Source organism: Anopheles coluzzii, chromosome 3 (genome assembly GCF_943734685.1).
Source record: "Anopheles coluzzii chromosome 3, AcolN3, whole genome shotgun sequence".
Taxonomy (NCBI): domain Eukaryota; kingdom Metazoa; phylum Arthropoda; class Insecta; order Diptera; family Culicidae; genus Anopheles; species Anopheles coluzzii.
Window position 1 is genome coordinate 52,851,858 of NC_064671.1, and position 24,534 is coordinate 52,876,391.

General features: G+C 37.7%; 2 protein-coding genes across 2 annotated transcripts; both read left to right on the top strand.

The window, feature by feature from the left end:
- Positions 1-5,926: 5,926 nt before the first annotated feature.
- On the top strand, positions 5,927-7,475 carry LOC120957846 (V-type proton ATPase subunit D 1). The gene is made up of 5 exons (XM_040380249.2): positions 5,927-6,133; positions 6,217-6,334; positions 6,410-6,773; positions 6,841-6,935; positions 7,018-7,475. Exons 1-5 carry the CDS (start codon positions 6,093-6,095, stop codon positions 7,138-7,140), a joined length of 741 nt encoding a protein of 246 aa, XP_040236183.1. The 5' UTR covers positions 5,927-6,092; the 3' UTR covers positions 7,141-7,475.
- An 8,400-nt stretch (positions 7,476-15,875) lies between these two features.
- On the top strand, positions 15,876-17,056 carry LOC125907315 (uncharacterized; the record flags this gene model as incomplete). The annotated part of the gene is given in 3 exon segments (XM_049608924.1): positions 15,876-16,298; positions 16,301-16,968; positions 17,001-17,056. Coding segments are annotated over 2 exon segments (984 nt in total), but the record flags the coding sequence as incomplete, so codon positions are not given.
- Between the last annotated feature and the right edge of the window lie 7,478 nt (positions 17,057-24,534).

A 24,534-nucleotide genomic window follows, 5' to 3' on the forward strand; every position in this document is an offset into this window, starting at 1 on the left:
GTCACTTCAAACCCACGGTGGTTAGTGGTGGTCTATTCAGTCGTTAACCCACCAAATTTTAGAACAATTGGAGCTGTCAGTTCTAACAAGATGTATTGACCTTGCCCACGCTTGCCCCACCTTTTCCAAACATGTTGACGAGAAAAAGATGCATCAAGTGCGGGCTAAGGTCAACATGCTGAACATGATTTTAACACATCGATTACTTCAACACATTCACTTACATCAGAGCATAGCTTCGTCAATATTATTGATATATAAACTGTGCACTGACCAGCGCAATGAAAGAGTCCATTTGCAAATAAACAAACACACGCATCCCCATCTTACACAAATATGTTTCACAACAAATGAACTTAAACACACAAGTTTTATTGCTTTCTTTGCACGATTAAACACATTTTGGGGTGATAAATGTTTAGCAAATTAATTACCCGTGTATAAAAACTTACTTTAACAACATTGAAGTGGCCGATTCTGAGGCCGTGTGGTTTAACCCACCAAACTGACAGTTTCTTGGCTTTGTTCGATGCAACTGGATTTTTAGTACAGGAAATTGGTGGCGTTTTCGGTATCATGGTTATTTGGGTATCGTATGTTTGTTCTTGAAATGTTTTTTTTTCTTTTTGTATTGTGTTCTGTGTTGTTTGTTTAATTGTTGTCTGATTGGTCTGGAGAATACTATATCTTTGGCTAGTTCTTTCCTTACGATAAAATGGCTTCTGATATGGAACGGAATTTCCGATGCTATGGCGTGTAAGGCTGGAAATAGACGAACCGAGATCGTCGCGGTACCGCGAAATTCGCGCCTTGTTTATAACAGTTGTAGAACAGTTGAACTGTCAAATCTTCCGCGCCTCCAATCGCCCCTGCTGTTTCGCAGAGATACCCTACTTCGGTATTGCTGAGATTTTCGCGGTAGCGCGAACCGATTATTTTTACTTTTTCTGGAGGATTTGTGTGAAAACTCGTGTCGAGAAATGAGTTTTGTGTTTTGTTTTGCATACACTATGTGAAATAAATAATTTGATTCGCAAATTGATAGAAAAATATTTCTTCTTGGCACATTCAATCGTCACCAGACCTCGGATGGTTCCATACACGAACCGGGATTATCTCGCCTATCTGTCAGATTTTATAACATAATTGACAGCTCAAGTCATACGCGATTTTCGCAGTACCGCGATGATCTCGGTTCGTCTATTTCCAGCCTAAGGTGTTGAGTGGGGTAGTTTTTGTGCATCCTGTCGCCTTCCTTATTGCTTGGTTTATTAGGGTGTTAATGGTTTTTATGCTGTTTTTCCTGCTGTTTGATATGTATGGAGCTCCTGTTTCTAATATATTTCTAATTGTTGCCCGGTATATTTTTAGGCTGTTTTATGGACCTAAGTTTGATTTGTTTAGCGCTTATTATTTTTAAGAAATTTAATCTTGTTGTGGCTTTATTTCTTATGTGTTCGATGTGTTTTTCAAAGTTTAGTTTTTTGTCTATTATTGTGCCCAGGTATTTGTACGTATTTGTGTTTTCTATGTGTATGTTTTTTATGTTGAGCTGGATATTGTGAGTGTTATTTCCAAAAATCATGAATTTTGTTTTATTTATGTTTATGACTTGATTTAATTTTTCAATTTCCTGAGTGATGGAGTTTAGACTTTTTTGTAAGTTATTTTTGAGTTCGTTTTCGTTTTTTCCACTGCTAAGGATTACAAAATCATCTGCATATTGGATTATGATATTTTCCTGGGTGTCGTTTATGATTGTGTGAATGTCTTTGGTGTAGATGTTAAAAAGTGATGGGGACATGACGTCTCCTTGAGGTAATCCGTCAGTCACTAACATGTTTGGTATTTTTTTGTTGCTTTCTATTTGTAGGTTTCTATTTCTAAGAAATGAGTATACCCATATGGTAATTTGTAGTGGTATGTTTACTGCTATCATTTTTTCAATTAGAATTTTTGTTGTTACTTTGTTGTATGCTTTTTCTAAGTCTATAAATATTGCACCGCAAATTCTGTCCTGTCATTGGTTTATCGTTTTTTTATTTCTGAAGCCCAGGGAGTTTTCAGGTAATATATTTTTGGTTTCTATGAATTTTTTTAATTTGAATAATACTGCAGAATTTAAATTTTTTATGAGGGTTGGTAATAATGCTATTGGTCTGCAATTATTGGGGTTGTTCACGTCTTTATTCGGTTTAGGTATTGCTATTATTTTAAACGGATTTTAAATCTTTGCTTATTTTTCCTTTTTTCCACATGTTATTTCCATCTTGTATTATTTTCTCTAATACTTCTTCATTTATGTGTTTCAGCATTTGGTATGTAATTTTGTCGTTTCCGGGTGGCGTATTTTTTTTCTGTTTAAGAATTTTTTCCCACAAATCTTTATTGATTAGTTCATTATCCATGGGAAAAGTTGGGTCTATATGTAGTCTAAATTTAGATTTTTTGTTTTTAGTAAAACTAAGGTTCATAAATATTTTTGCTTGTTTTTCTTCATTATGTATCAAGTTTTATTCCTTATTTTGGAGGTTGTTGTTGCTTATTCTTCCCAGTAAATCCCATAATTCTTTAGTATTTGAGTTAGAGTTAATATTTGATTAAAAATTTGTCTGGCTTCATTTCTATCCTGTAGTGCCTGTCTTAGTGTACTGTTCCACCATGATTTTAAACGAAATTTTATTTATTGTTTGCTGTTTCTTCTCAGACTTTGTATGTTAGTTTGGATTATTTTTAAATTATCCATCGTCCGACGTTATCTGTCAAATCCCATATAAACATTTGACAGACCGTCCGATAAAATCGCATGCGAAAAAGCGTTGCCACCGCCCTTAAGCAGCTCATTTTGGTACGCTAAAGATCGCTGCTCTAATTCGCCTTTTGCAGTAGATAAACAGCATCAAAGTTCTATGTGTGTGAGCGTTTCTACATACACCGAGACTGAAGGTGAGAGATGGCTGTGAGAAAATTGACAATCGGTTTCTCACGCCGGTGTGTGTAGAAGCTCTGAAAAGCGCTGAGATGAGACTTTTAAAATGATGTTGAAAAAATCCATTTTAATCGCTAAAATGAAGTCAAAAAAGTTTCTTTTATTGTTTAATAATATTTCTACGATTATTAGACGGCAAAAATACAAACTATGATTGATCAATCGCTATAAACTGCCAATTCAATTTTTTCTCAGCTCCATCGTTCTTTGCATGCCGAGGAGAATTCTCTCACCGAAAATGCTGTCAGTCGCTGTCAAAGCACGCTGTCAGTTATTTTCTCAGCTGCATTCTCGGTGTATGTAGAAACGCTCTGTCTTTCAAACAGCGCCTAAGGCAGCGCTTTAGCAGCAATCGAACACGACATCGAACATATATGGGATTTGACATGTTCGATTTGATAAACAACAAATCGAACATGTCAAATCCCATACATTTTTCATGTTCGATGTCTTGTTCGATTGCTGCTAGAGCGCCGGGTAAGCAGCTTTCTTATGCCACGATGTCAGGGATTATTTTTCTTTGTGTTTTATTTTCAAGCAAGCGTCATCGATGAAATAAACAACAAGATTTTTTTCGTCTAAACACATATGTATTGTTATGGAGGCATTTTAGGGCGAATTACGGAAAGTGAGCCAATCTGCGTATACAGTTCGGCTCCGACTGGCTGGTCACTCAGCGAGCCGAGAGGCCACTCAGCACGATCGAAAGGACGATCGTGCTCTCTTCGAATAAGGCGTCCGAACGGGACGGTCACACAAAAAGTGCTTAGGATTTATAAATTATATTATTGTATTGTTCTAAATAAGTACAAAATCTTTTTTAGCCAAGCCCCGCAATATCACAAAATGTATATTTTTAAATCCTTTGTATTGATGAATTTCACAAAATTTTACACAATTTACTGATAATTCACAATCACTTCACTCAATATTCATTCTTCAATTAACGAATCTAAATTGTGCAGCAGCAATGAGATTATTGCCGGCGTCCGTCTTTGACACTTTGACAAGAGCCGTCTTGTACCGATGTCATGCATTAAAAAGCTATAAAGTTCCACTAAGTTCAGTACCCTTTCTTAACAAGCCTTCAAGTTCCTTCATGAACCCTACTCATAGTGCTAATCAGCCGCAAATTTCCAAAGAGTATCATGTGCCTGTTAAAAAGCTCCATAGTTCCGGAAAGTACCGTCTATCTCTTAATCAGCCACAAAGTACGACATCGGAACGATTTTTCGTTAAACACCCCTAAATCAGCTATAGAGAACGAGCTGGCTATTTGGGATATGTGGGATTAGACAGATAACGTCGGACTTGCGATTTCGTCGTCCGACGTTATCTGTCAAATCGCATATAAAAATTTGACAGGCCGTCCAATAAAATCGCATGCGAAAAAGCGTTCCCAAGTGCCACAAATCCACTAAATGACCACTAAACGGCTTTTAAATGACTCAAGCTCTCTACCTCAATGGAATGTAGGAAGACTTCGTTTAGCAGACGGCAAACGATTCATGCATTCTAAAAATAGCAAAAAAAGCTGGTGGCGCTATCTGTTGGTGGGATACCCCAACCAGTAGAGCTTCATCGCTTGGAGGAAAGCTTTCTCATTTCCTTTGTTCTGTACTGTTGTATGGTTTTGCATTGAAGTTTTGCATCGCTTGAACTAGAACGGCGATACGATTGTTTAAATACTTAACTCCAAAGGAAACCAGCAGCACTGAAGCAAGTGAGATTTGAGTAACGGTCGTTGGTGTTGATACCCACGTATCTGACCTCACGACCATTCATAAAGATTTTTGCTCAGAAAGTTAGAAGGCTATATAGGTCATGATAAGATGAAACTTGTCGAAACACGTTGCAAGAAAATGATAGTAATATAATGATGAGTTGTCCCAAATAACCAAATCGTCCTTAACCCACTGTAAAACCACTTCAAACCCACGTGGGTTTGTGGTGGTCGATTCAGTCGTTAACCTACCAAATTTTAGAACAATCGCAGCTGCCAGTTCCGATCCGACGTATTTATCTTGCCCACCCTTAACCCACCTTTTCCAAAAATGCTTTGAGTTTGAGTTTGAAGTTTGGTCAAGGGTTGGCTAAGGTCAATATGCTGAACAGGATTTTAACTCTTCGATTGATTACATTCATTCACTTACATCACTGCACTTCAACTTCAGCAATATTATTAGTCTATAAACTATGCACTGACCAGCGAAATGGAGAGATCATTCGCAAGTAAACAAACACACATATACACATATTACACATGAATGTTTTACAACAAACCAACCTAAACACACACGTTTAATTGTTTCCTTTGCACAATTAAATCACATTTTAACACAGGTGCGCGTTTAAAATGTGATTGGTGGAAAGGAAATTGGTGGCCTTTTTGGGTATCTTGATTATATGGGGTAATACGCCATCTATTGATCAAACCAATGAAGCTGTGAAGCTTTCATTTTTTTTCTACGGATATTTAATTTTCCAGTCGTTTAAGCTTAATCGGTGGCGCTTGGGTTGCCACCGCCCTAAGACCGTAATGCATAATCGTTCAAATGGACATAGACTGACAACGTCGCGCGCGACAAAAAATAGTTCAAAATTTCACTCCGCGTAGATCAAAGTAGCTCATTTTGCCCAATCAACCTACATGCTTTTTGTTTAAAAACATAAAAAAAGTTAAAATGTGTTCAAATTTATTGGTATTATGATTTCTCGGTCAGTATTTTGAATAAATCTGTGATTGTCGGTAGAAAAAAAAGAAAAATAGGTTGTTGTAGGAAGCTCATCTGTGGATCGGTAGGCATATCAAAAATCGATGGGAATCGTTATTTCTGGTCACCCTGGTAATTTGACTCTCATATTTTTTGAGACAGTGTAAACCGTGTCTGGAAGTCTGTCAAAATTTACGATTGATCCAGTTATGTTTCAATAGGTAACTACATTCACAAATCCAAGCTGTGTGCGTGTGTGCGGTATGATATGGTCTTGTGACCAGAGTAATCTGAAATTTTGCTACTCGTGAGTGTTATTTGCGTGTGTATAGTTCGCTTTTATAAATAAAGTTTTTAATAATTTTTCGAGAGAAATCGCAGTTCGCACGATGTCATCCAAGGATAGGATTCCTATTTTCCCATCTCGCGGGTAGATATGTTTAGCCTTAGAAGAAAATATTCTTGGCTGAAATTATTTTCTTAATGCTATTTTATATTTCTATTCGCTTGCAGCGCGCAAATGCAAATGAAAGCTCGTCTTGCTGGCGCCCACAAGGGCCACGGACTGCTAAAAAAAAAGGCTGATGCTCTACAGATGCGTTTCCGAATGATTTTAAGCAAGATAATCGAGGTAATATGCATTTTTATTCATACTCTGTACAGAACTTCTGATCAATCGTTTTCGACTACTTTGCATACTTAACAGACTAAAACACTTATGGGTGAAGTTATGAAAGAAGCCGCTTTCTCTCTGGCAGAAGCAAAATTTGCCTCCGGCGATTTTAACCAGGTTGTTCTGCAGAATGTTACCAAAGCGCAAATTAAGATACGAACTAAGAAGGATAACGTTGCTGGAGTAACTCTACCAGTTTTTGAATCCTACCAAGATGGCTCGGACACATACGAATTAACTGGATTAGCAAAGGGTGGCCAACAACTTCAGAAATTAAAAAAGAATTACCAGAGTGCTGTAAAATTGTTGGTAGAACTGGCATCGCTTCAAACATCTTTCGTTACTTTAGATGAGGTGATTAAAATCACTAATCGCCGAGTAAATGCTATTGAACATGGTATGATGTGATGGAAATTTTTGTTTGCAGCTTAAATGACAAAATATGCTGTTTTACTTGATTACAGTGATTATTCCAAGAATTGATCGTACTTTGGCATACATCATCTCCGAGCTAGATGAATTGGAACGTGAGGAATTTTACCGTCTGAAGAAAATTCAGGTACGTATAGTTGATCTGCCTGAAGTTATTTTTACTTTACAATTTCACTAAATTTCCGGTTTTTGTTATATCATCACATTAGGACAAAAAACGTATTGCGAAGAAAAAAGCCGAGGAGAAGAGAGCAGCACTGTTACAAGAAGGTATAGATGTGCGCAGTCAAGCCAATATTCTTGACGAAGGCGATGATGATATCCTGTTTTAGAACAATTACATCGCCATTCCAGAATCAATATGATTTCGACTACAAGCCTTTTAAAGTTGATTACGAACTGCTGGTTAATTTAAAAAAAAAATATTGGTGCAAATCCCTTTGGAGTTATAATATGTTTCCAATATCTATCTAGATATGTTTTTTCTGCATGCGTTTGCGATTGTATTGCTGACGGTAGGGATTTAATCAATGGATTGCGATTGAGAAGTGGGACATAATAAATGCGCAAGATTCAACCTAGTAACACCTATGCTTCCACAACTCGATAATCGTTCAATTGCACACGTTTTAGTCTTAAATACAAATGATGAAATGGATGTGATTAATAGTGGCGTACTTTTATTATTTTATCAAACAGACATCGTACATACGATGGTTGGTATTCGAAATCGGGCACTATTTCCGAATTCGCAACCGAGGCCGGTTGCTCTTTCTGCTTTGTGATGCATCTACAGTGAACTCCCTCAAATTTGGGACCTCTCCAATTTGAAAACCCCCTCTTATTTAAACATTACAGGGTTTTACAAGCTATTTTGCAATGTGTGCTGCATAATTTGTCGAGCACGAAATTTACTTTGACTCCTAGTGCGTAGGGGAAAGCAGGGCAAAATGGGAACCCTCGATATAAGCATTATTTAACTACAAAGATTCTTTTCAATGTTCAAAATGTTTTCATTAGAGTGTTCTATGAACGCCATGTAAGTTTCATAACCCTTACATAATAATTAATCAGGAAAAATGCAATATAAGATTTAGTAGCACATTGATGTAATTTTTGCCACTTCGAAAATAAGCTTAAACCATTGTCACAAAGATGCGTTGAAGTTTTTCATGACATATTTTTAAAGATATGATATTTCTATACAATTTTTCCCCAGAAAGGAAGGCAATTGAATGCGTATTTTTACTATTATAACAAAAAATACCAAAATGCTTCACGTGGGGCAAAATTGGCAGTTACGCTTGGGGCAAAATGGGCAGATGCTTTTGACATACGCTATGGTGTTGTATTTGTCGCCTCAATAAGCGAAAGGCAACGGGAGTGACAAAATGCTGACAAATTTTTCAAAATGTGAGCTTTTGTCACTTTTTTGAGCTTTTGTCAAAATTTTGTGACCTGGAGCAGCCAGGAAAAAAAGTTGACAAAAGTTGACAAAAATTGACGTTCGTGAAAAAGCGTAAACAAACAGCTATTTGGCGCAGTTGTGACCCATTGTTATGATAATAATGCTAAAATGCATGATTCTAATTGATTTATGTACCTAGTTAGTGCTTCTTAAACAAAATATCGATGATATTCAGATGTTGGAGCTTTTTGTCGCTCTTGTGTATGTTTTTGGTGCGGCCACGAGAAAAGCTCTTTTTTGCAGTTGACAAGCAATTTTGACAAAGTTGAAAAAATTTTCAACATTTTTTCAGCTCCGTGGCCACGTGCTAAATAATGATAACAGACATAGCTTCAAAATATGCGATTTTGTAGATTTAAACGTGTAAAAACTGTTCTAATTTTGATAACATATATTTGAAAGAATGTTAAGGGCTTTCCTGGCCAGCAAAACAAAAGATAGAACGAAAATACAATTCACGAAACGTGCGCAAAAGCATAGACCTTTACCTAAGCGCAGTTGTTGTGGCCCATATTGCCCCAGTGTCTTGACGTTTCGCAGTTTGTTTACATATGCCCATTTTGCCCCATGGCCAAGGTGGATTAAAAATATCAGTTGGTGGATAAAGGCCAGTGGGGAGTCACCATAGTTGAGGGACTTTGCGTCATTTTAAAACCGTTAACCATTGGTTTCCACACACAAAGCTTAGCAAATAGAACAGATTTCTTTGTTATTATGTGCATTTTTGTGTGTCTATTGATTTTATCGAAAAAATGAGGTATATTAACAAAAGATTGGATGATTTGTTTATGCACGAAATTTAAAATCATGTGAGTAAGAGTTCTAATCTCACGTAAATTGCCCATGCGGCTCGTAGATAATGAGGAATTAAGGTGAAAATTGAAAAAAATAATGATTCCTTAATTTTTATCATCAAAAATGTCGAAAACATAATGATTTATAGAATAAATTCACGAAATAAAACAAAATAACACACTTTAATCCATGTTTTAATGCTTAATAAGAACTCGCAAAGTCCAAAATATATGTTTAAAGAATATTTAATCGAAAAAATGGGGTAGATAAATTATATAAACAAATTTAAAAAATGTAAACAAAGTTTGAATCCTGGGGACCTTACGTCAAGTGACGAATTGTCAAAATGCACTACCCAGTCACACTGCTTCTAAACGACCAACTTTTGTACCGCGACAAATTTTCTGCGAGCTCTTTGTTCTAAAACAACATCTCAGTTTTAGAACAAAATCAGAGGTAACCGTGATTGTCGCGGGTTTGTGAAATTTTCACAGAAAGGCAACGCTCGCGTTTCGCGACATTACGATCAAAGTAAGCCATACATTCGTGCTAAAACAAGGACGGTTTGACCGATAGAAAGTGTCGCCAAAAATTGTCGCGGAAGATTTTTTGGGTCGTCTAGAAGCAGTGTCAGACAAATCGGACTTAATGTACCCCCGTACAATTACCGGTAATTTAAGAGTAATTTAATGGTAAATTAACAGTCATTAATTTACCCATTCGAGCAGTTTTGACAGATCCTATTCCTTCCTCTATTTTATTTTTATTTTTGTCGGCCAAATTGTTAATAAATAACGCGAAATGTATTACAGGCGGTCCCCGAGATACACGGTTAATGGGGACCGAAAACGGCCGCAAAATACCGCGTATCTCGAATTTCCGCGTAAGTCGAATCTCGTGATTTCCAGCTAAAATATCACAAATTTTCGTGTAATTTTGCAAGTAGGGAGCGTTTTTAGTCACTTTGTGAATTATTTGATATTATTCTGACTGAATATAACTGTTTTAAACCTTTTGAAATAGTTTTTAACATTCGATCAAAACGGAAATTATTTGGCAATTTGCAATGGATGTGTCAAATCAGTACAATTTGCTCAAAGAATTGTCAAATTTAGAAAACCGCGTATCTCCGAATCCGCGTATAAGAGGTACCGTGTATCTCGGGGACCGCCTGTACATTACAGTTGAATGCATTTATTCAATCATTGTCCTTAACTTATACAAACGATTACAATGTATTTTTTTAAGCAAACTCGACTTGAACAGCCGCTTCACCCGGAGAAGGTGGTGCACAAATCGCACTAATAAATGCAATTTCTCGGCTGTTTTTTACATTTTACAGTTTTTTTAAGGGTACCCAGTCAGACAGCCTTCTGTTAATTTACCCATTCGAGCAGTTTTGTGTCTGTCATAACAGTAATTTAAGAGCAATTTAGCGGTACGAAGTGTTGTCGTTTGTTGTCAGTAAAAAGATATAAATTAGAACAAAAAGAGTATTGTTTTAATGATATTTTAGTGGAAGAAGACGTCGGCGGTGTGTTTAAAATTGTAAAATGTAAAAAAAAACAGCCGAGAAATAGTGTTTATTAGTGCTATTTGTGCACCACCTTCTCCGGGTGAAGCGGCTGTTCAAGTCGAGTTTGCTATAAAAAATTCATTGTAATCGTTTGTAAAAGTTAAGGAAAATGATTGAATATAACCATTAAACTGTAATATAATACATTTCGTGTTATTTATTAACAATTTAGCCGAAAAAAATAAAAACAAAATAGAGGAAGGAATAGGATCTGTCAAAACTGCTCGAATGGGTAAATTAATGACTGTTAATTTACCATTAAATTACTCTTAAATTACCGGTAATTTAGCGGTAAGATAGGGGTAAATTAAGTCCGATTTGTCTGACTGGGTACCCAGTCAGACAGCCTTCTGTTAATTTACCCATTCGAGCAATTTCGTGTCTCTCATAACAGTAATTTTAGAGCAATGTTGTCGAAGTGTTGTCGTTTGTTGTCAGTGAAAAGATGTAAATTAGAACAAAAAGAGTATTGTTTTAATGATATTTTAGTGGAAGAAGACATCGGCGGCGTGTTTAAAACTGTTAAATGTAAAAAACAGCCGAGAAATTGCATTTATTAGTGCTATTTGTGCACCACCTTCTCCGGGTGAAGCGGCTGTTCAAGTCGAGTTTGCTTAAAAAATACATTATAATCGTTTGTATAAGTTAAGGAAAATGATTGAATAAAAGCATTCAACTGTAGTATAATACATTTCGTGTTATTTATTAACAATTTGGACGACAAAAATAAAAATAAAATAGAGGAAGGAATAGGATCTGTCAAAACTGCTCTAATGGGTAAATTAACGGCTGCTAATTTACCATTAAATTACTCTTAAATTACCGGTAATTTAGCGGTAATATAGGGGTAAATTAAGTCCGATTTGTCTGACTGGGTAGAGTCCACCGCCTGATATTTTTAAATCCACCTTGGTCCGGTTCCGAGCTGCCCGGATAATCGACGTTCTACTGTAGTTACCAAATTTCCAGTGTCGTGACAATTTCTATTTCCACACCATGTTTCCTCCTGTAGACGCATCTACAGTTGATTTGCATCTGAGCGAATAAATCGCTGGTTGTCTTCCAAAAATACGTTGTAGTTCACTCTACCGACTCGTTTGACTATTGATGCCGGTTTCCACTCCCAGGAACTATTGCGGTGGACTTGTGCATAAACCGCTTCTCCAAGAACGAAGAGTTTTCTACCGAAGAATTTTCTGAAGGTAGTAGTCATGACTGAACTGTTTGAATAGGCCGCTGAAACATCAATTCAGCTGGAGATTCTTCTGGTTTAGGTGTGGCTCGATAAACTTGCAAAAAGTCTGCAATGCTTCATTTAAAATCTCTCCTCCTGCTCGATTTTTTCGCAATGTACGCTTTAGTGTGTTCACGAAACGTTCTTGCAAACCGTTTGACTGCGGATGGTATGGTGCAGTACGAATGTGACAAATACCCAACTGTTTGCAAAATGCTTGGAATTCAAGGCTGGTGAACTGCGTACCATTATCAAAGACTTTAGTTTCTGGAACACCAAACGTTGGAAATGATTGTGTTAAAAAAACTTGATAGTTGTCTTTGCTGTTGTAGTTTTGGTTGCATATACTTCTGGCCATTTTGTGTATGGACCAACTACAACCAAAAAATACACGTCATCTACAGGACCGGCATAGTCCATGTGTACACGTGACCTTGGCTTTTCCGGCATAGGCCAAGATTCAGGTGTTTTTGTTTGATTGGTTCTTTGCCAGCAGTGCAACATGAAGTACAACGCCGGACAAAGTTTTCAATATCGACATCTATTCCCGACCAGAAGACGAAACAGCGAGAAATGGATTTCATTCGCACCATTCCATGACCGAATGACTGTGATGGAATTGTTGCAGTATCTTTTTCCTGTAAATGTTTGGAACAACAACTCTGTTCTGGAATGATATGTCCGAACTACTCGGACTGTCCCAAATAGCCAAATCATGATAACAGACTCATATCAGAACCGATTTACGACGTCTTATATACCCAACTGACATTTTACAGCACGAATAATCGGGAATTCGAGCAAATTCCCTTAAACTGGAGCCTTAAACTTCCCTTAAACTGCACCAGTTTAAGGGAATTTAGAAAAAGTTCTTTAAAATTAAATGTGATGCGGCTTTTTCGTTACTTTCTTCTAGATTCGCTCGGAAACGATGTGTCCCATCGTTATAGTTGGTCATGTTCCCATTTTATACTTAAATAATATTAATTTTTATAGATTAGCGTCACACAAAACTAGCTTTGGTTTTTCATCAAAAACCCAGAGATATTAGTGAAAAATGAGCTCGACGGCATCGTCCATCGATAGAGGAACGTCTAATTTACAAACACACCAAATCTTGGCCCTTTCAACACACTTGATCATACACAAATCCACAATTTCAAGCGTATCGAGTGCTAATCGAGTAATCGAGCAGAGATGGGAAAACAGTTTCGAGCAAATGTCACTTGGGTTGTGACTTAAAGATATAGTTACGTAGACCGAATAGCTGAGTCCACGTAATAAGAAGCCAACACGTGGACACGCGCACCGAGCAACGACCGCATCACCGGAACACGCGCGCATAGCAACATGACGCGCATAGCAACGGGAACCGGCACTTGGACACGCGCATACCGGATATGCAGAGTCAGCAGCTATAGGGTAGAATCGAAGGCTAGGTGCATTGTAGAATTTAAGAAATAAGTTAGTTGTAATTTGGATCAGCTCAGTGTAAGAAGCGCTTGCGCTTAAGCAATAAAGTTTTTTTTATGAAACGTGAAGCCTTGCACTTATAATTATATACTTATAGCAGTAATTATAAGACTTCCCAAGTGACATTTGCTCGAAATTGTTTTACCATATCTGCTCGATTAGTACTCGATACGCCTGAAATTGTGAATTTGTGTGTGATCAAGTGTGTTAAAAGCGACAAGATTTGGTGTGATCGTAAATTAGACGTTCCTCTATCGATGGACGATGCCGTCGAGCTCATTTTTCATTCATAGCTATGGTTTTTTGATGAAAAACAAAAGCTAATTTTGTCTGACGTTATTTTATAAAAAATGGATATTGTTTAAGTATAAAATGGGTACATGACCAACTATAACGATGGGAAACATCGTTTCCGAGCGAATCTAGAAGAAAGTAACGAAAAAGCCGCATCACATTTGATGTTTAAGGACTTTTTCTAAATTCCCTTAAACTGGTGCAGTTTAAGGGAAGTTTAAGGCTCGAGTTTAAGGGAATTTGCTCGAATTCCCTCAAACTGGAGCCTCAAACTTCCCTTAAACTGGACTAGTTTAAGGGAATTTAGAAAAAGTACTTTAAAATCAACTGTGATGCGGCTTTTTCTTTACTTTCTTCTATATTCGCTCGGAAATGATGTTTCCTATCGTTATAGTTGGTCATGTACCCATTATATACTTTAAAAATACCCATTTTTTATAGAATAACGTCACACAAAATTAGTTTTTGTTTTCCATCAAAAAACCATAGCTATGAAGAAAAATGAGCTCGACGGCATCGCCCATTGATAGAGAAACGTCTAATTTACCAACACACCAACTCTTGGCGCTTGCAATATACTTGATCACACACAAATTCACAATTTTAAGCGTATCGAGTACTAATCGAGCAGATATGGGAAAACAATTTCGAGCAAATGTCACTTCCCAAGTGACATTTTCTCGAAATTGTTTTCCCATATCTGCTCGATTAGTACTCGATACGCCTGAAGTTGTGGATTTGTGTGTGATCAAGTGTGTTGAAAGCGCCAAGATTTGGTGTGTTTGTAAATTAGACGTTCCTCTATCGATGGACGATGCCGTCGAGCTCATTTATCATTCATGACTATGGTTTTTTGATGAAAAACAAAAGCTAATTTTATGTGACGTTATTCTATAAAAATGGGTATTATTTAAGTATAAAATGGGTACATGACCAACTATAACGATAGCAAACATCGTTTCCGGGCGAATCTAGAAGAAAGTAATGAAAAAGCCGCAACGCATTTGATTTTAAAGGACTTTTTCTAAATTCCCTTAAACTGGTGCAGTTTAAGGGAAGTTTACCCAAGTGACATTTGCTCGAAATTGTTTTCCCATATCTGCTCGATTAGTACTCGATACGCCTGAAATTGTGGATTTGTGTGTGATCAAGTGTGTTGAAAGCGCCAAGATTTGGTGTGATCGTAAATTACACGTTCCTCTATCGATGGACGATGCCGTCGAGCTCATTTTTCATTCATGACTATGGTTTTTTGTTGAAAAACAAAAGCTAATTTTATGTGACGTTATTCTATAAAAATGGGTATTATTTAAGTATAAAATGGCTACATGACCAACTATAACGATAGCAAACATCGTTTCCGGGCGAATCTAGAAGAAAGTAACGAAAAAGCCGCAATACATTTGATTTTAAAGGACTTTTTCTAAATTCCCTTAAACTGGTGCAGTTTAAGGGAAGTTTAAGGATCCAGTTTAAGGGAATTTGCTCGAATTCCCGATTATTCGTGCTATAAAATGTCAGTTGGGTTAAGGCTCCAGTTTTAGGGAATTTGCTAGAATTCCCGATTATTCGTGCTATAAAATGTCAGTTGGGTTGGGTTGGGTTGGTTTGTGAAAATTATTAAGCCATAATTATAGAAAAAGTACCATAATATGAAATATTTAATTTATGGCAATGAAACATTTCAGACTCGTTTCATGGTTCATTTTGTTTAAATGAAATAATTAAAAAAAATTGAAAGTTTCGATGATTCGTTAAAAAAATTTCGTTGTTTATTTTATTCGTTTAGTTTTGCTTCACAGCTCAATGTTTTTTTTATCTCTTTCCGTACACGCGCCAAAAACATATCCGCCGAACAAAAGAGTATTGTGTTGGGTTTGAAAATTCCTCATAAATTAATCAGACTGCAAACTGGAAGGTTCTAGTTTTTTGTTTCAATCGAGTATTGTGTTCCGACTGCTGGCTATTGCATTAGGCTATTGCCACAACTTACTGGCGAAGCACTGTAATTAAAAAGCAGAAAAGAATAAAAAATCTTTTATTTCAAAGAGTTTGTACGTGTTTTTCGTATCCGTGAGAAGAAACGTGAGTAGTACATGAGTACAGTATTGGTTTTCTAATATATTAAAAGCATTTCTATTTGTTTACAGCAATATCTAACTCTGCCATTCTCAATAGTGCAAACCCGTGGGCCTAAAGGGTACGCTGAATTAAGCATTGTTCCTGATTCCTGGGCACTAGCCATAAAAAAACATATCTGTTTTGGCCAAACGTTAAAGGAAACATACAACATCTAATTACGAATGATAATAGCGTTCCGGAAGAAGGATGGACGAAACAGGAGTGTCAGATTAAGCGGCAAGGATTATCATACGAAGCTGCTGATTGCACTATAATGATCATGTCCGGCGAATCATCTACAGATGCTGGAAAGCAACCGATATTAGCTAGTTGCAGAGAAACAACTTCATACGCTGATATGTTTTCAACAAGAATTGTGGAAAACTCTTTAACTCCAATCCGCGTCGAGAATGAAATCGATATCTCCTCACCACCTACGTCGCCTCTTACACCAAGTTTGTCAGAAGTGGATGAATATGTTGGTTCAGTTGTGGTAGTCCCAGAAGAAGTTTACGTGACAAGACGATAAAAGAAATACTAGAAGCCCAAACTAATATGTTGATAGAGCTTCGTAATGAGCAAAAGCAGATTTTAAAAGAACAAAAGAAAATAGTGAGTCGTATCGGCATAATCGAAGTACAATTAAATACTTTACTTAATCATACCGAAGTAAGTACTTCTAATCTTACTGGTTTTGACCATCCATTCGTAGAGAATGCCGAAGATCTGGAAAAATTTGAAAAAGATTTAGATGAGGAAGAATATTATACCCAAGTAGTAAGCTTACTGAAACAAAAAAATATTGATAAAGATATAAACAACAGAATGTTAGCAACCCTTGATGCCCTTTTCGATAGGAGTTTTTTAACAAAGTGCACATGGACAGGTATTTCTAAATCAGGAACTAAAATAGCAATGCATTCATTTAAAAATGTAGTAAATCTTTGTAAATGCGTAGGAAGTACTAACCTTGTGCCAGTCACATATGAAACGGTGCAAGGTTTCTTCACGAATAGATTGAAACACGCATTAGAACGATCTAAGGCCAAAGGTCTACGCAAATCAACTAGCCGTGAAAGAAAATTAATATAAATTCTTGTGTACATTTAAGAAACATAAAATCTTTCATTTATTTGCCTTACTTACTACATAAATCTAGCTCTAACATTTTCTATTTCAATACGTGAAATTAAACTTAGGTTTCTATTTCAATACGTGAAATTAAACTTAGGTTAACGTGTGCAACAATGGAATAAACAAATATTCAGAACTATTATCTACACTATACGTAACTAATTTGCATTTAATATCGCCAGGATGACAAACTAGTTCGTTACGATTTAAGCTCTTAAGATCGCCAAGAAAAATGTTTATAATTCTTGCTGGAAATGGTGATAAAAAATAATCCGTCTTGTTGGTTATTTCTTGTCCAAATATAATTATCTTTTTATTGTTTTGTTCTGAAGACTTTGTGTATTTGACAATCTTATTGTCTTTTGTCATATACCATTCGTTTCCGTTATCTTTACAAAGTATAAAAATTTTCATTTGCAAGATGGTATCCCCATTTGGTTTGGTTTTGGTTGATATGCAAAATTCTTTATGATTCATAGAACGTAAATCATGACTAAATGCTTCAAATTCCGATAGTCTATTTACTATTTGTTGAAGATGCTGATCTGCTTTGCGAAGATGTTTTTATAAACCTCCCAGAGCATTTTCAAAATCATAGGTGCAAATTGAAGGTAAAGGACCGAACTTTTGTACTTCTTTTGAGATGTGAATTAAGTTGTGCACATTACTGGTTAAAAATTTCTCTCCGTACAGTTAACCGAAATCTTCAACATAAACCTTAAGCATTTCACCAGCGATTTTCCAATTAGAACGATAAACTTCAGAAGATAGCAAAACTATGGCACAAAACAAGAGTTTGAAGTCCTCATATTCTTTATCAGGCAAATTGTCTTTCAAAATATAAATGCTAAGATAGTTAAAAAAACTATAGAATTGGGTACCTTTCCAAAATTTGAAGTCTTCTAGTGGACCAAGTTTTCGATGGATTTCTTTGGGCAGTTTAGCTTTTATAATTTTTCTAGATATTTCTTTAATCTGTTTAGCAAACCATTTAGTTCTAATACCTAGTTTTCCATCTCTCCAACCTAATAGTATTCTACGCATTATCCCCAAATCGATTAAATGAAGATTGTCACCAACTATGACATCATCAATAATATCGAAATTATTCAAGCCTAGAAGAGGCGATACTTCCCTGTGATGTTTCCGTACGCCTTACGACGAAAGTTACGATCCGTTCTCAGTGGTGCATTTGTATCCTTAAAAATGGTACATCTGCCTTCGTCGTTGAATTCTCCCTCGCAGGTGCACTTTGCACATCCCTCCTTTGCATTGAAATATGCAACACCTGAAAAGAAAAATTGTATGAGTACTATATATTCGCATTTGAATTGATATCTTATAAAGTACATGAACACACATGATTTGCGAGATGTAGCGTAAAGCCACAGCTTTTAATCGTTGTGAAGGATTTTGCCAGGAGGCAGTCTGATTTTTAATTTTGGTAAGAATAATAGTAGGCCTAGAGCCCTTTGATCAAGTTACGCTAAATTAAACTAACTTATCTACCTTACTGTTGTGGATAGACGTGCCGAGCCCTGGATTTGCCGTAGCAGTTGCGCTGCTGCTGGTCGACATCCAGGGATCGACACTGCGCTCACGCACACTATTACGCCACACTTAGCGATGCGCGCTAAGTGTGTGCAGTGCGCACCTAACCCAGAAGAGTTTTGGTGGAGTGTGTTACAGGCTACCGGTCGAGCAGGGCTCACGGTGCGGCTCGTGCGCGCGGCCCTATACTTCATTGTATTGTGTTTTGTAATTATTTATTATTGTATTCGTTTTAATAAATGTGTAAAAGTTTCAAAACATAAAACTTACACTACTAGTACAATATAGAAGAAAAAAAGAAAAAAAGAAATACAGGTGGTCCCCGAGATACACGGTAAATGGGAACCGAAAACGCCCGAAAACGCCCGCGTATCTTGAATTTCCGCGTAAGTCAAATCCAGTAATTTTCAGCCCAAATTTAACTAATGTTCATGTAATTTTGCAAGCATGGGGTGGTTTTAGCTATTTAGTTAATTATTTGATAAAATTCTGACTAAATTTAACAGTTTTAACTCTTTTGAAATGTTTTGAACATTCTATCAAAAGGGATTTTTTTGGCCTTTGACAGTAGATGTGTCAAATCAGTAAAATTTGCTCAAAAAACTGTCAAATTCAGAAAACCGCGTATCTCCGAATCCACGCATAAGAGGTGTATCTATAATTTTAAACATAGTAATTTAAAAAAGCACCGTTAGAAGGTGAGAACCGACGCTATACTTTTAGCTTTTAGCCGTTCTCTTAGGTAATGGACAGAAAAGCGCTGAATGCGATTTTGCCACATGAGCCAAGAAATTAGTTTTCTCAATTTACTACCAGTTTGATGTACTATTATGACTCATTATTGTTTCTCTATAGGGATAATCACTATATGATGTGATTTAAACCATTTGAAATTTAACAAAATGCATGCGACGAAGCGGCAAAATCGCAGCTGCTGTCATTTATGTCCAATCCCATACAAAAGCGAGCAACAGCAACGCGCAAAGAAAGGGTGAAGGGTCATGCCGCCCTGGCTGCATCGTGATCGAGAGGGCAAGGGTGCCATACCGCCCTGGATGCAGCATCACTTGCATCAGCATCAGCACCAGCAGCAGCGAGCAGCAGCAACGTGTGAAGTAAGGGCGAAGGTCTATGCCACCAAGCATCAGCAGCAGAGTGCAGCAGCAAAAACAGCAGGAACGTGTGAAGGAAGGGCGAGGGTCCATGTCGCCCAGTATCAACAACAGCAGCAATAGTGTCACAATGTCCAAGGAGGGCGAGGTCGCCCTGCTGCAACACTGTGAGTGGAAAGAGGGGCGAGACCACATGACGTCCCGGTGGCAATCTTGTTCTATAGGGGCAAGGGAGGACATGCCGCCCTGGCTACAGCCCGTTTCATGAACAGGGACAGGGACTTCATAATCACCATCTCATCAGGGAGCTTCAACCCGATGAAGGCACACGCAGCATCACCGCCGCCGTAAGTAATCGTCGCCAACACGGATCAAGTGCGATGGCGATGGCGGGGCGGAAAAGGGTGCCGGTAGCCGTAAGATAAGAAAAGCGTCCACACCACAGCACTCCCAGATTTCATCAGCATCGGCCGGAAGGTGTCACCACACCGGTATTCCCTCAGTGGAATATCCCGAGTCGGTTCGACTCCTCCGGATAAATAAAGGGAGAGATGTTGTGGGCAGCCGTGCGTGCCGACCCTTGGACTTGCCGTGGCAGTTGCGCTGCCTCCGGTAAATGTCCACGGGGACGACAGTGTGTACACGCACACTGTCGCACACACTAAGCGTGCAAGGCTTACACAAATTGCGAAGGAAGTGTGGGGCAAGTTTCTGTATGAATAAAAGTATAAAACATTTTATCGATTTCCAAATCTAAACAAAAGATATGAGAAGGCGAAAAAACATAGCGCGTTGGAATTTGAGGAGGAAAACATATAAGACGTCTAGCAGTTTTTCGTCTACGTCAGAGCGATGCGTTACCAGTCAAAACCATACAAGTTGCATGAAAAAAGACTTCGACAACTACATTCAGTCATTTCCTAAGTGGTTGCCAACAGAGCAATCCGTATCCATTAGCCGGCAGCTGGAACTGGCTATTGACTCCGACGATTCGTAAGATTCCGGATATCGACTGGCGGCTCCGGATGGTAAAAGGTTCTAGCCTTGGAATATAGTACCTTTCTTACGAAGCCGCTTGGCGGAGTCATTTAGAAACGATGCAGATTTTTGTCTTTACCCATTACTAGTTGTTTTACAATAACATGAGATCTTTACATGGTATTACAAGACGCTCGATCCTCCTCTCACTCTTGTTGGCCTGATTGATTAAATCCGATGATAGTTCTACTACAGATGTACCAATCGGGTAAAGTAAGGTTCACGCCCAGCACTTTTGACAACCAAATTTATGATATGAAATAGTGTTTGTGTAAAAGCGTTATTTAGGGACCAATTCTAAGTCATAGAATGTAAGAGGAAGTGTTAGGCCGCAAATACAAGACGCGCGTTTCCGCGGGCGCGTTCAAACGCGTATAACAGTTCCGCAGAGATATCCTGCATGAGCATCTCTGCGTTTCCGCGGTAGCGCGTTCGAATGACATTTCATTTCTATGGCTAGATTGTTATACGCGTTTCCGCGGGCGCGGAAACGCGCGTCGTATATTTGCGGCCTTACTTGTTTAGGTAATAAAGATCATTTGAGTCCAGAAAGTCAAAGCGTACGAATGATACAAAAAATTTCGGTCAAAAGTACAGACATTTGATGAAAAGGATTAGTATTTTTCATTTTTTTAAATACATGCTTACTTTGTATTTACTTTTTAAAAAAGCTCTGGCAGGAGAATCCGCTATTATTGCCCGTACTTTAATTGTGACTCGGCGATTATTCAGCACCATACCAACGTCCATTAACATATTCAGCTCATGCACCAGTGGTTTCATAAACCTTCTCACATCTTTTGGTTTGGTACGTCCACAAAAAATAGCTGCTGTGATTGGGGCAATCTGAGGCATTTCTTTAATGTTGATCATGATCGGCCAAAATTGAATTTTACTGCTTTTGTGCAACGGAAGCCCGTCGATGAAAATGTTTAAAGATAGTGTTTCTGGTACTGTTGCAAATCTAAAAACAAAACAAAAACAAAAAAGCAATTAAATAATGGAAGAAATTAATGAATTAATTAATTCTAAATGTGTTTCAAATAGCCTTACCGTAAACTTTGAATTAGACTTTTCCTAATGCCACGGTTCCAGAATGAACCATTTCCCAGATCTTTTATTTTTGGACGCTTTCTATTGGTGTTTAGAAGCGTTCAGGCATCTTTTGGGAGAGCATAATTAGTCTTCGTCCTCAAAATCTTAAGCAACATATTTATCGCCGAGTGCTTTTAATTGGTATACAATGCAAAATAATGCAAACAATCAGAGACTGACATTGTATCAAAATCAATAGCACCTTCGTCTATCTCATCTTCTTCTTCGTCACTCTCAGCTTCTCCTTCGACACTCTCAGCTTCACCTTCTCCACACTCGGCTTCTCCTTTACCACTCTCGGCTTCTTCCTCGTTTGGACTAAAGATCAGCGGAAATTGTTCGCCATCCCCTGGAAAAGATGCTTCATCAAGAAGTTTCGCTGTAATGTCACTGTTTGGTTGCACCATACCTGCAACAAAAGAACAATTCGTATATTCATGCAATCTGATATGGTTAATAAAAGGAAAATAGCACAAACCATCAGTCGTATCGGTATAGTCGAATTCCGCAGCAGCACCACACTCTTCATCTTTTCTTAAATCTTCAAACTTCCTTTTTCCACTCTTTTCCCTTTTCTTTTCTCTTTTTTTCCAGTGGTTTACAACAAACCACTCTTTTTCATATTGCGTGCGTAATTTTCATCAGCCATTTTGGTTAATTAATTTTAGTTTATACAGTAGAACGTCGATTATCCGGGGGCGGATTAACCGGCGGGCGGCTTAACCGTGCGCATAAATGTGACAGCGGTTTAAACGTACAGCGAACATTTGCGGCGATAGTCAAGTGGGCAACCAGATTTTTGTGTAGCTCTGAGGTGTCTAAGGGTATTTTCGAAATTCATTTTTTTAATGAGCAATTGTTAAACCTGTAGTTATTGATTAAAATAATATTTTAATAACGATTAATCGATTTATTCAAGTTGGATTAATCATAAAACTAATCAAAAACTAGTAATATAATAATTTTTATATGAAAATGACATTTCTTGGACCATTAACCGGCAACCGTCCGGTCCCGAGCTGCCCGGATAATCGACGTTCTACTGTATTTATTTTTTACTTCACATCAACCACGCACAGTACAACAATCACCCACCGTAGCACGCCAAGATCTGTCAAAGCATACGCCATTACACATGAAGAAATGAACGAAGAAAAAGTCTTTTCTTCGTTTCTTCTTTGATTCTTTATGTATTTGTCAAAATAAATAAATAATAAATAACAACGACAATGCAACAAAACTTGAAAAGACCGTAAATGAAGATGAAAGTTTCGTGAAACAGTTCAACCGTTGAAAAAATTCGATTTTTTCGGAAACATTTCGGTTTTTTCGGTTGTTGTCTTAGGTTTTCAGCTATCTGCATGATATAAAATAGCAAGTATCAGAACCAATTTCCTATTAAGACTGTGGAGTCTGATAATAGAATAAAACAAAATTATAAGACTTTTTTTCGACCTTTTGGTCGTACTGTGGCTATTTGAGATTGCACACAGGTTCTAGTTTAAGATATGTATTTGGAAGTCAACTTAAGAGTGAATCGGTGATGAGCTATCGGGCTGCTTATATACCGCATGGTTGCTATGTGTTACTATGTGTTGCTATGTGTTATCCATTATCCCTGTGGTAACTGGGATAAACATGAAACAAGATACATCCATCTACATGCGTTAACGAGTCTTTTCGTGTGTAATACGAACGAATGTTTTGATTTTTGATTGATGACGCTTCGTTCGGCCAGCCTTCCCGGATGAATTTCAAAACAGCTTGCAGTGTTTCGTCCAATCTTGTTGCTTTTTGAATGTCAGCAAATTATACTGGCACTTCCCAAGTGACATTTGCTCGAAATTGTTTTACCATATCTGCTCGATTAGTACTCGATACGCCTGAAATTGTGGATTTGTGTGTGATCAAGTGTGTTGAAAGCGCCAAGATTTGGTGTGATCGTAAATTAGACGTTCCTCTATCGATGGACGATGCCGTTGAGCTCATTTTTCATTCATAGCTATGGTTTTTTGATGAAAAACAAAAGCTAAATTTGTCTGACGTTATTCTGTAAAAAATGGATATTATTTAAGTATAAAATGGGTACATGACCAACTATAACGATGGGAAACATCGTTTCCGAGCGAATCTAGAAGAAAGTAACGAAAAAGCCGCATCACATTTGATTTTAAAGGACTTTTTCTAAATTCCCTTAAACTGGTGCAGTTTAAGGGAAGTTTAAGGCTCCAGTTTAAGGGAATTTGCTCGAATTCCCGATTATTCGTGCTATAAAATGTCATTTGGGTTGTTTCAATGATTCGTGCAAGACGTTTTGAACTCGAACGTTCGAACGTTCGAACGTTTCGAACTAAACAGTGTGGTTATCATTTCTATATCACAAGCTATTTCGGCCTTTGATCCAAAATGGTGTAATCTGGAGAAATTCGCTTTAAGGATGTCGTAAAGCCCTTTACAGGCGATGGTGATATCGTCGGATGGCTGGATCGCTTTGATAGGGCTGCAGAATTGCGCAAAGTGAAAAATGTTGCAGATCTGTTGCCGCTGTTTTTAGATGGCGGAGCAGCCCTGGTGTACGATAGCTTGAGCGATAAGAAGAAGAAAGATTCAGAGGCAATAAAGGTGGCGCTTAGATAAGCCTTTGGTCCGGATCCAGCTGAATCTTACGCATCGTTCATTGGCGCACAGTGGGCTGGCGAATCACCCGAACAGTACCACTAAAAGTTATGCCGCTTAATGAAAGACGCAGGCATCAAAGGCGACGAGGTGTTACGTGCACAATACTGCCACGGGTTGCCCTTGTCGGTCAGAAGCGCGCTGCATGCGATGACAGAA